The 12,811-nt window shown below is 42.4% G+C and overlaps 1 protein-coding gene across 10 annotated transcripts in view; it reads right to left on the bottom strand.

Annotated features, from left to right (window-relative positions):
* The window catches only part of LOC147013689 (zinc finger protein 385B-like), a 543,756-nt gene that overhangs the window by 277,236 nt on the left and 253,709 nt on the right, over positions 1-12,811 (bottom strand). For all 10 annotated transcript variants that reach the window (XM_085850825.1, XM_085850829.1, XM_085850824.1 and 7 more), the window contains one exon: positions 5,974-6,116. In XM_085850825.1, coding sequence (XP_085706951.1) covers positions 5,974-6,116 — 143 coding nt within the window. The remainder of the gene's footprint in view (positions 1-5,973; positions 6,117-12,811) is intronic.

Here is a 12,811-nt window from a genome sequence, read left to right on the forward strand (position 1 = left end):
AACATGAACTACTCAGCCAGATTGAGGTAGGTATGTGCTCTACCAAATGCCGTTCTCGTCACCTCCGCCATCTGCGATGGACAGAGGTAATGTTTTCACCCCTTTCTGTTTGTTTGTTTGTTTGTTTGTTTGTGTTTAGGATATCTTAAGTAGTTGTGGACAGATTCAGATAAAAAAAAATTGCTGGGCAGGTTGGATGTGTGACGAGGACGAACTGATTTGATTTTGACGAAGATCCGGATACGAGAATTTTTCAAGTGATTCTTCACTATTTTTGAATGATATTTACTCAAAAAAAAATTACGAGTGATTGAGAGTGATTGAGAGATGGGGCAAAAGAGCGATATAAAGTTCAAATATCGTGGGTTCTAATATCCTGGTTTTTGACCAATCACGGGCAACCTGTTGTGTTCCAATTTAATAATCACAGGATTTCATTTCGGCCAATCAGGGTTTTTGAGCTGAGATGAGTCATTCTTTGTGTCCACGTGTACGATTACCTCTCATTACGAGCATCGTGGTGTGTCTCATGCAACATTTTTAATGGCACCCAAATGTAAAGCGATGGACAAAGTTAGTTGTGCCAAACGGTAGAGAAAGGTTATGACGTTGGGCAAAAAAATCAAGTTGTTGGATAGGTTTGGCTCGAGGTGACAGTGCGGCATCCGAGAGCTGCCATTATGGGATCAATGGATTGACTGTGCGGTGTATCGGTGAAAATGAGTCAAATATTCGTGCAAGTGTTGCTGCCAGCGCTCCGCAAAGCGCAAAAGTGTCATTCCAGTCCCGTGACCCTCATACTGAAAGGATGGAAAAAGCCCTTAATGTTTGGATCGAGAATGAACCACAGAAAAAAAAAACTGCTTTTGAGTGGACCGGTGATACAGGAGAAATCATTGCGGATTGACCAACGTTTCCACGAGGCAGCCAAAGGATTCAGTAAAACGACGGCTACCGACAAGTTCCACGCCAACACGGGCTGGTTTAAAAAAATTCAAAAGAGGAATCGGCCTCCATGATGTAAAATTAGTCAGAGAAGCAGCATCGGCAGACCATGATGCTGCAAGAACGACCCACCGCAGCTCATGGAACTAATCGAGGTGAAGAGATTTATGCTGGAGCAGATTTTTAATGCTGACCAGACGGGATTATTCTAGAAGAGGATGCCATCTGATACCTTCCTCTCCAAGCAGGAAAGATCTGCTCTGGGTTCAAGATAAGGTGGTTAAGGATAGTCTTACCACCCTTCTCCGATGTGACAATGCTGCAGGTGACTTCAGCGTAAAGCTTATGCTGCTCTTCCGATCACTGAATTTGACTAAAACATCTTCTCCTCACAAACTAACTAACCGGTATGGACCAAATTTTGTATGATACATTACAACAGCAAGTCCTCATGGGGTTGTGCACCCTGTCTGGATGCACCCCATATAAAGGTGGTACAATGGGGGTTTGCACCAAATAATGGTATTTCATCCATAAATCTTCTCAGAAACAGACAACTGGATCCAGACCAAACTGGCCATGCAGCATCGTGGACATGCATTAACCTTAAGTTGTGCTCCCCATGACAGTACCACGACAGGAAGGGGGGGGGGCATGCCCCCTTCCCCCTAATCTCTCATTTTTCACCCCAACGGTTTGGAAAATAATCGTCAGTCGCCCACGGAGATATTTTTGTTTTGTAAAGTTGTTGATCTTGATGCTGCTGAACTACTCATTAATCCACAGATTTTCGATTTGCTGAGATCTAACCCATCATTTACAATATGTTGTGGTTTATCCGTAACTGGACTTTTACATCCATATTTGTGTACTCTGTATCTCTGAGAGTCTCTTGGTAAAGTATTAAAAATGGAGGCGATTATGTTGAAAAAAATTATCATAATTAATTAAATCCATACTGGTGTTCAGTTCTTTATTCTTTAATCCAGAAAAGTACTCTTACGTAACTGTATGATTGCCTTATCTTGCATCATCATTTTTTTTCAGCCATTTCCACTTATCTTTTCGACAACCTAAACACTGAAGCTCACATTTTCACAGGATCCTTAAATAAAGTAACGAGGAGCGAGTCGTGGACAACCAAAAGGTGAATTTGGGTTTCTGGTGCCGCTGCTATGTGCATTCATCCTTACATTCCACCTCCTGATAATTTCCCCAACATATTACATGACACATTTACTACAAATTAATAAATAAACAAGGTTTGAGGTTTTACCTGCGACGACCTCTAAGGTTTATTTTTTACCTTTTTAAGATCTAGCCATTACTGTGCAATTCACCGCATCGTTGGTGGTAAAAATAGGACAAGTTTTCATTTGTAAATCCCACATTTACACACCTGAGATTTGGACAAATGCTCCCCATTGGATAACCCAGAATAGCCACCTTCTCTCACCAAGTTATCTGAATTAACAACAGTAACACACACACACACACACACACACACACACACACACACACACACACACACACACACACACACAACACTTCGTTTGCCACATAATTTCAATGTCATCCCATGGGGATTCAGCCAGCGCTCACTTGTGCAACAGCATCTCACACTTGCTGAGACTGGATATCGAAGGAGAAGGCCATCAAGAGTCCCAAGATAATTCCGTTATGGCGCATTCCTATCATCTTAGAACTGAACTTCTCACTGACCGGTATGTAGGAAGCCTGAGACACAAGAAAAGTTTTCTGCATAAAGGTGACGGGAGGTGACGGAACATTGTGAACGTGGGCAGAACTCACAAACTCCTTGCCAGTCTCAACAGCAGAGAGAGAGAGACAGAGACAGAGACAGAGACAGAGACAGAGACAGAGACAGAGACAGAGACAGAGAGAGAGAGAGAGAGAGAGAGAGAGAGAGAGAGAGAGAGAGAGAGAGAGAGAGAGAGAGAGAGAGAGAGAGAGAGAGAGAGAGAGAGAGAGAGAGAGAGAGAGAGAGAGAGAGAGAGAGAGAGAGAGAGAGAGAGAGAGAGAGAGAGAGAGAGAGAGAGAGAGAGAGAGAGAGAGAGAGAGAGAGAGAGAGAGAGAGAGAGAGAGAGAGAGAGAGAGAGAGAGAGAGAGAGAGAGAGAGAGAGAGAGAGAGAGAGAGACAGAGAGAGAGACAGAGAGAGAGAGAGAGAGAGAGAGAGAGAGAGAGAGAGAGAGAGAGAGAGAGAGAGAGATATGGTATGAAAACACCATGATTACACGTTTTGCCAAGAAGTGCTTCCACGACATGAAATTGAAAAGTACGAGACTTGGGAAAATTTGAACGAGAAAGGTCATTCAGGTATTGCCATCACAGTCAACGGGCATTGAATTATTTGTTCTAATTTCACAACAATCACCATTGTAAAAAAAAAATGTTATAATCAGAGTAACTCATGCCCAGATAGGGTTGCTGAACATTATAAGCCCAGATAGTCGAGCCCTCACCGGACAATGGAGAAAGAGACTTGTCTTTAAGCGTTCAATCGAACATCCAACTCCTGACCTCCATGAATAACACTTGATGCATTTACACGATGCGATCACCTCAAGATGACAATGACTACAAGGCTTTCTTCAACAGCCCCCGATTAATCCCACCATTTTGGACGGTCGACCACGGGTAAGTTTGATCCCAAGTCTTTCACGAGCCGGTTGGCCAGCTGATTTCGGCAGGAATTTGTATTTTCTTTCAGGGTGCCAGTGACCACTCACATACACTTCATGAATGATACTGTGGGATATTTAAAGTGCACCAGCTAAAACTAGCACACCGGACACCCAGCTTAATGGCACGCCGAGCAGCAGCACACTTTGTGATGCAACCCCATGTGTGTAAAGCACCGATCCAACAGTTTATAGTTGGGTCGTCTTCAGCTCCAATATCTCCAAAGTCATGGAGTATCTCATCAATCAACAACTTTTTAGCCCAGCTCAAATATTTTTCTCCTCAGCAACCACAAATATGGCTTCCACAAAACCAGGTCTATTGGTGACCTCCTGGTTGAGGTTGCCAACGAAGAGTCTTCAGCTTTCAAGTACTTTGGAGAAAGTCATGTTGTTGTGCTGGACATCATCAAAGCCTTTGACAAGGTCTGGCACAAAGGCCTCCTCGCGAAGCTTCCAATGTATGGAATTCAGCCTCAGCTCGTCTCCTGGCTTTATAGCTTCCTCGCCGAGCGATCTATCTTTACCTGCATTGATGGTGACTTCTATGACTCCCCACACTCCCCCCCCCAAAAAACATTAATTATAGTATTCCTCTGTCCTCACGATTGTGTCATCCCACCCTCCCTCTGACTTCTATTCATCAATGACCTCCTCACAGCAACGAACAAACCCGTGCATCCCTTTCCTAATGACTCCACCCTGCACTCCTCCAACAATTATAAATCCCAGTGTACCTCATCCGAGACTGTTTCTGCAGGTCGTCTCTCAACTGTTTCCTCCATCAGTCATTATCTCACTGTCATCCTCCAGCGGGGCTCGGACAACCTTGTTTATGTTAATCAGTCGAGGACTCAAACCCTTCGTATATCCAGCAAGATAAACCCAACCTCACCTCACCACCACCCTCCTCTTATGTCCAGCTTTCAACTCCTGGACTTATCCTTTATTAATTTGCTCGGTGTCACCATCTCCAGAAATCTCTCCTGGCAGCCTCACATCCTGAATATCGGCAAATCGGTCTCCAAGAAACTTGGTTTCCTCTTCAGAGCTCTCAAGTTCTTCCACTGCCATCAGCTCCTACTTTCTACAAATCCCAAGTCAGACCGATGATGGAATACTGCTTCCATGTCTGGGGCGGCGCTCCTCCATCAGTTATCTGGATCATGTCTAAGCCTGTCCGACTGATTAACAATCTTACTTTGTCTCAGGCATTTCACGCAGGGGGGCCTCTTGATTTTTGGGCTGAACCATATGGTGTTTATTATTATTATTATTAATCAATAAATTAGAAAGATAAATAAAAGATAGGCAATCAAACCCAGACTCGATAGCTCAAAGTCCTTTCTGAATAGCTCAAATGCACGCATCATCCTTTCAGACCTCTTTGACCTCTGTATCTGGAGAGACAATGGGTAAGCACCATGAGGTCAATGGTTGATGAAACAGCGTCGGCTGTGACGATAGAGGCCAATTCTAAAACAGCAGTCTTCGTTACAGATATTGCAGGTAAAGCTCGTCATTGAAATTGGCATTCTGTTTGCTCTTTCCTTGCGCCGCTGCCTTTTCTCTTGCCAAGTTGTGTTCCACTTCTCTCCACTTCTCTTGAGTCCCTCTTTGACTGTGCACCGCCTGCTGGCACGATCACTGGCAACTGGCTCCCATGTCTCTCGATCAATGGCACACGCCTTCATATCACATCTGTAGACATCCTTGTAGCGGAGTACTGGGCAGCCCTTGGGGCTTATCCTTTCAGACCAAGATTGCACAAATACATGGAAATGAAATATCTGTTTGAAGGAACGGGTCGGGATTGATTTGATTATGTACAAAGAAAAATAAAGAAAGCAAGTGAGAGGAGACCGAGGAATGCATTTTCATCGTGGTACACTGTGCTGAATACTCTTTCACTTTGTAGTGAGTTCTTTGATGAACATCATGAAAAATTGCTCTTGTGAACAACAATAATGTTATTTATGATCAAGACATGATTGTTGTTATAACATTAATGTGTAACAGCTGACCAAATGATAATACCACATTGTAAAATATTCATTTCTCTTGCACTTTTTGTGTAAACCTATTGAAAAGCACTTTATAAAATCGACAAAAAAAAAGAGCACATGAAAATCGACATCCCAAGATAGGTAATCGAAGACTGTACGAAAGAGGGACGTTCTGAGAGCTGCCCCTGAAGGCAAAGGAAGAATCGATGGAGTGAATATACCTACTGCGAACAAGTTCTGAGAGTGCATCTTCCATGATCATCTCAACGTAAATTGTGTAGGGGTTTGAGGGGAGGGGGGGACAAGAAATACTACTCACGTTGCTGAAGCCGGACAACATGCTGATGGGCGAGGGGTCGAAAGAGAAGGGCATGTAGGGCTTCATGTCAAGAGCTGGGGGCAAGGAAGTGGCAAATGACGGTCTCACCAAGGTAGACAGCCCTGTGCTGGGACAGCCTGGGCCTGTACAAGAAAAGAGAGAAGTACGAGTTTGATATCCGGAACGACACCAGTCATCCGAGTGAAACAATTGAACAGCTCAAAGAAAAGACATGCTGTGCTTCACTCGAAAGGTCTTCAATTATACAGTCGAGGCCTTTGCCTTCCACAATGTTACACGTACTATCCTCAGTAGGGCCTTGTATCATGCACTTCAACCCCGAGCCAAATCTTCTTCGTCATTCACATTTTCCCGAATACATGAACCAACATCTTTCCCAAAAGTGTCGACCTTCGTTCAATTTCAAAACTATGCATCTTTGCTTCCAGACACCTCACCCAAACCCTCACTTTCACCTCATGCCAATTACCAAGGAGGGTTGCAATTTATGTTACAAGAACCTGTAAGAACATTAATATGGAGAAACAAGCCAAGAGCCTCGAATAAATTTTCCTTGTGGGAAGGAAGGACGAATATACAGAGAAATGAATTTCAAGTTGTTTGTAGAGGGATAGGGAGGGAAGGTAAATCAAGGGAAATGAAGGGGGTGATAGTGTGAGTGCAGCACCCCCACCAGAAAGCATGCTATAGCTGCCTCCCCTTCGCAGCTACCTAAACTTTTCGATTTTTTTTTTCCTGCCTCGTCAAGTACTTATGTAATCCATTTTAAAATCATTCACCATTCTAACTTCCACCACCCAACCAAGCAAACTGTTTCACACGCTAACTATTCACCAAGTTAAGGACAAACAAACCCTGCTTAACTTGCATTCTCCACCTGAAAATGAGGTTCAGCTTTGCAAATGTTGAGGCCTGACCACCAACAAGGCATGAAAGTTAACAACGAAAAGAGTTCATCCGGAGGTTTTGCAGATAGATCACAAGGAAGAAAACGGACCAGGGGCGCATCGAGGCAGAGCCGATAACTAAATTTAATTTCACTCAGCAGACATTAGGGCTGCATCCAAACGCGGCGAAGCAATGCGCGGATCGATGAAAGGAACCGGTGTCCACACACCGGAAAATTCAGGCTCGAATGAAATCACAGCAAAATAAGCATTTAAACAAGTGTCTTTGTCAGCATGTTCCTCTTTCTAGAGGGACGGAGGAGACCACCCGCCCGAGCTGATGAGGTATGTTGCGAGCATCTTGAAGTCGATGAAATAATCTAATCGTTTTGATGGAATCCTTTTGCTATGCAAAGAAAAGCAATCACCAAAGGTGATTCAAAAGGCGATTCAAAAGACTTGGGAACATAAAAAAAGTACCTACAAACCCATGCCATATATAAAGATTCCAGGCATGTGCAATAATAGCTTGACTCCCGTTGGATGACAACTACAAGTGGTTTTGTAACTATTTCAGGTGATGTATTAATTCACTTTATACCATTGTTTTACTTACTTGCGTTGGTGCTCTATACTCTCCTGCATTTAATAATAACAACGATAATAATTTCATTCCTTTTGTGCCGTAAAGGTACGTACATAGGGCTGCTGAAGAAGTTTCACTGGGAAGGAGTACAGTCCTGGACAGGTTACCACTCCGACGCAGGACACCCCAAATAGCTATGACCCCATTACACTGGTACTCCTTTTGCTGATCTCAGAAGGATGACAGGCTCAATCGGCCCACCTGATGTTAACTCAACGGGAAACAGGGGCTCAAACTCAGGACCCAAGCCAGCCACCTTAACAGCAAAGCCAACACCATGGCTTTCCACTGTATTTACAGTGGAGAATTTCACACTGTAATCTACAGTCAAACAAAATGTACAGTACATTGATGAATCATCTCAACGATCAGGTCGAGAACTTTTCCAATGCCTGGTCAGAAGTCACTCTCCCCCCCCCCAACTAAAGAAGTTAGAGGGAGATGGCACACATATACAATACCTTATAGATATGGATATATAGGCATTGTATGTATTTAGCCCATTTTTCAGGTAAAATTAAAATAAAATTGAATCTGTAACCCCCAAATTTTGTTCCAATGTAAAATAAATCACATGTCAAAGTTCATCCATTTTGTACCACATTTAACGGTTTCCCAATGAGGTTGAGGTTCCGGACTGCAGGGGCCTAGTACCGGTGGCGTGGTGTGGTTCATCACTTGTACATCGATATCGTTTCCTTTCTGCTGTTGGTGAAGCAGCTTCAATGGTCCTACACAACATGAAGGAGGAATTGTTTCTGTTTTCTCTCTTCGTTGTGATGGTGTTATCCTCCTCAATAATAACCACATACCTTTCAGGATTGCCCTTTACCACATTCAAGTGTTCAGCTGTCTGTGGTGGAACCCTGTAATCTTATCCGGGCTCTCATTACTCGGGGTCAGCATCCAGATAACCAGCTGGAATTGAGGTACCTGAAGTCGGCCATTGTGTTCTGTGTGACAAAGTCTTCAATTTCCACGTCCTCAGACGTGGAAACATCCAGATATTGAGGGGATATAATTCCTTGGACATCTATCTTGCGTGATGGAGTCCGGGTGCTATAAATCACATTCCACGAGGGGTGATGTCATCAAGAAAGGTTTACCAAATTCAGGATGTGCAGATATGATGTGAACCACAAGGTTAAACTTCAACCTCATTGAACAATGTTAATATGGATAAAATTTGGTGTAAATTATTTATTTATTATAACAAAATGAGGGGGTGAAAGTATTCAATATCTGAACTTCGAAAATATTGACCACCTTAATATGTACAGGTAATAACAAACAATTAAAAAATGAAAAAGGATGTCGGGATAGAGTGTCATAAAGTATGTGAACAAGGAGGGATTGTCACAATCCATTATCATGTGACATCATCCTGACATATTTGCTTGAATAACACTTAATGACTAAATAGGAAATTCACCAGCATGCAGCAGTCATCAATACCGGTCAATTGTGTGATGATGTCCGAGAGGTCACACTTGGCATGACCTCCATCGCAAAATGATCCGGCGGTACATACGTTAACATATACATGTGATTACGCTTCACCATTGATGCAACAATGCTTATAAAGGAGAGCGAGGTTTTCTGGGTCGATTGGCAACGCCTGCATGGTTGATGGTTGATGGTGTCAGCACGACTTGGTGAGTACAGATGCTGAAAACCACTGAGTGGGCCAGGCTTGTGAGCTCAGATGTGGCATCTACACTCGATGTGACTTGTATTATCCAAATATGTCCTGTATACGTATTAAAATGTATTTTATTCACGAATCAATAAGGAAAATAAATTAATAAGCAGACAAGCAAACATGTATCATCGACTCAAAATGAAAACAAACACGCAATGGGTTATGAGGCACTGGTGGTGAATTACAATCCAGACCAAGGTCAAAAGGTTAGCTGGCTATTTAAACAGCTATTTGGATTCCACAGAGCCTGGATTAAGCGATTAACTCACTGGAGTGAACGAGAGTCAACAGATTTAATTCAAGTGCACACAGTTTTCATCTGCGTTTTGGAGTGCGCGTGGGAAATGCACACGGGCATGAACGAGAGCGAAAACAAATTTCACAATTTTGTTTTGGTGAACGGTTTGAGGCAAAGTCACTGTGATATTTGCCTCAAATTATATTACTGAGACTTTTCATCGTACAATACAATATAATACAATACAACATAACAACACATAACCCTACAACCCACCCCCCCCCTTCTCTTGCATTAACTCCTTCGTTCAGGTCGACAGAACATATATATAATTTCGAATTTTTTTATATTTTGATGAACCACACTCTTTACACAGTGTTTGTGCTGCCGCAGCAGTTTCTTGGCAAGGGTTATACTGGGTGGTTTGCCATTGCCTTCCCTGCATTGTTTGTCTGAGATCTTTCTTCTGAAATGCAGAGCGTCAAGCTAGTAAGCAGCATATATACCATTTGAAAAAGTCTTTGGTATGACTCGGCAGGGTTTGAATCACCGACTTCCCAGACTGAGCAAATGCACCAACCATTACACCAGAAAACACACACACACACATACACACACACACACACACACACACACACACACACACACACACACACACACACACACACACACACACACACACACACACACGACATCTTGCCACACCTTTTTCTTATATCATGATACTCTGCTTACAGATAAGTAAGTGCTCAATGATAAACATCATTTGCAATTAATCAAGAGAGTGCGACAGTAACAAAATAAATATACCATCAGAGATGGGGAATCCCCCGCCATTGAATGAAAAAGGTCATACATATTCCAGATAATGAGGGAGGTGAATTGGAAACAAGACACCGTTTGGTCATCATCTCGAAAAAGTTCCCCAGGGGTGAGGAACGTAGTAACCAAAAATAATTGAAATCAGATAAGCGGTTTTCCATTTATTACAAAAACATTTTTTTCAAGATGGCCGCCCCAGTCGGCCATCTTGGATCCGGCCACGCCCAAAATCAATAGGGTTCTTCCTTTTCAGATGGTACATGTGTGACCCAAATTTCAAATCGATATGGCGAACAGTTTACGAGTTATCGCATTCACAGCTATAAATGTTGACGGACGGACGGACGGACAGCCGGACGGACAGCTGGACGACCTGGGTGACAACAATATCCCCCTTCTGCCACGCGGCGGGGGATAAAAACAAAAACAAGCCGGTAGGCGACATGGGTGGTCGCTATATAATTGCATACTAGTCATACAGTTTTTGACGGATCGGTCTGAAATTTTTTGACAAAGAGGTTGATTATAGTGCGCATAAAAGTGCAGAAGCCGATTTTTGAAAAAAAAATTCGGATATTATCAAATATCTCAAAGTCCCGTTGCTAGGCAACAGTGGCGTCCATAGCAACGGTGCTCAAAAGCATACAACTAGATCCTGGTATGAACCTTCCAGTCAAGTTTCATCAAAATCGGTTGACTCCTCTGGCCTCCAGAGCTGTCCATTACTTCCAAACAAACAGACAGACATACAGACAGACGGAAAACCTGAGAAAAACGGTAGTCTCGCGACCACCCAATAAAATAATTTTAAAAACCCTTTATTTTACATTTTTCATGAAGTTCATAAAATCGTGTCATTCATGTGTTCGAAAATCAAATGCAAATGCATCGTAATTAAAAAGACAAATCTACTCTTAATTATTATTTTTAAATTGAATTCAAAACAATGAACAGATATCATTTTTGTGTCGTTTCATGAAGGGGAGGCAGAATAGCTTCAGAGATACACAACCTCACCTTCGAGCTGTCTCACCTGAGCTCGACTCTCATCTAATCTGGGCTCGAATCCAGTCTAACCTCGGCTAAAATCTCATCTAACCTGTGTTCAAATCTTGTCTAACCTGAATTCAAATCTTGTGTAACTTGTGTTCAAATCTTGTCTAACCTGGGCTCGAATCTCATCTAGCCTGGGTTTGAATCTCATCTAACCTGGGCTCGAATCTCGTCTAACCTCGGCTAAAATCTTATCTAACCTGTGTTCAAATCTTGTCTAACCTGAATTCAAATCTTGTGTAACTAGTGTTCAAATCTCGTCTAACCTGGGCTCAAATCTTGTCTAACCTGAATTCAAATCTTGTGTAACTAGTGTTCAAATCTCGTCTAACCAGGGCTCAAATCTCGTCTAACCTGTGTTCAAATCTCGTCTAACCTTTATTGAAATCTTGTCTAACCTGTGTTCAAATCTTGTCTAACCTGGGCTCGAATCTGGTCTAACCTGGGCTCGAATCTCGTCTAACCTGTGTTCAAATCTTGTCTAACCTGTATTCAAATCTTGTCTAACATGTGTTCAAATATTGTCTAACCTGGATTTGAATCTCGTCTAACCTGTATTCAAATATTGTCTAACATGTGTTCAAATATTGTCTAACCTGGATTTGAATCTCGTCTAACCTGTATTCAAATATTGTCTAACACGTGTTCAAATCTTGTCTAACCTGGGCTCGAATCTCATCTAGCCTGGGTTTGAATCTCATCTAACATGGGCTCGAATCTCGTCTAACCTTGGCTAAAATCTTATCTAACCTGTGTTCAAATCTTGTCTAACCTGAATTCAAATCTTGTGTAACTAGTGTTTAAATCTCGTCTAACCAGGGCTCAAATCTCGTCTAACCTGTGTTCAAATCTCGTCTAACCTTTATTGAAATCTTGTCTAACCTGTGTTCAAATCTTGTCTAACCTGGGCTCGAATCTGGTCTAACCTGGGCTCGAATCTCGTCTAACCTGTGTTCAAATCTTGTCTAACCTGTATTCAAATCTTGTCTAACATGTGTTCAAATATTGTCTAACCTGGATTTGAATCTCGTCTAACCTGTATTCAAATATTGTCTAACATGTGTTCAAATATTGTCTAACCTGGATTTGAATCTCGTCTAACCTGTATTCAAATATTGTCTAACACGTGTTCAAATCTTGTCTAACCTGGGCTCGAATCTCATCTAGCCTGGGTTTGAATCTCATCTAACATGGGCTCGAATCTCGTCTAACCTCGGCTAAAATCTTATCTAACCTGTGTTCAAATCTTGTCTAACCTGAATTCAAATCTTGTGTAACTAGTGTTTAAATCTCGTCTAACCAGGGCTCAAATCTCGTCTAACCTGTGTTCAAATCTCGTCTAACCTTTATTGAAATCTTGTCTAACCTGTGTTCAAATCTTGTCTAACCTGGGCTCGAATCTGGTCTAACCTGGGCTCGAATCTCGTCTAACCTGTGTTCAAATCTTGTCTAACCTGTATTCAAATCTT

This window comes from Eptatretus burgeri, chromosome 13, assembly GCF_056783735.1.
Source record: "Eptatretus burgeri isolate ZD-2024b chromosome 13, Ebu_testis_v1, whole genome shotgun sequence".
Lineage (NCBI taxonomy): Eukaryota > Metazoa > Chordata > Myxini > Myxiniformes > Myxinidae > Eptatretus > Eptatretus burgeri.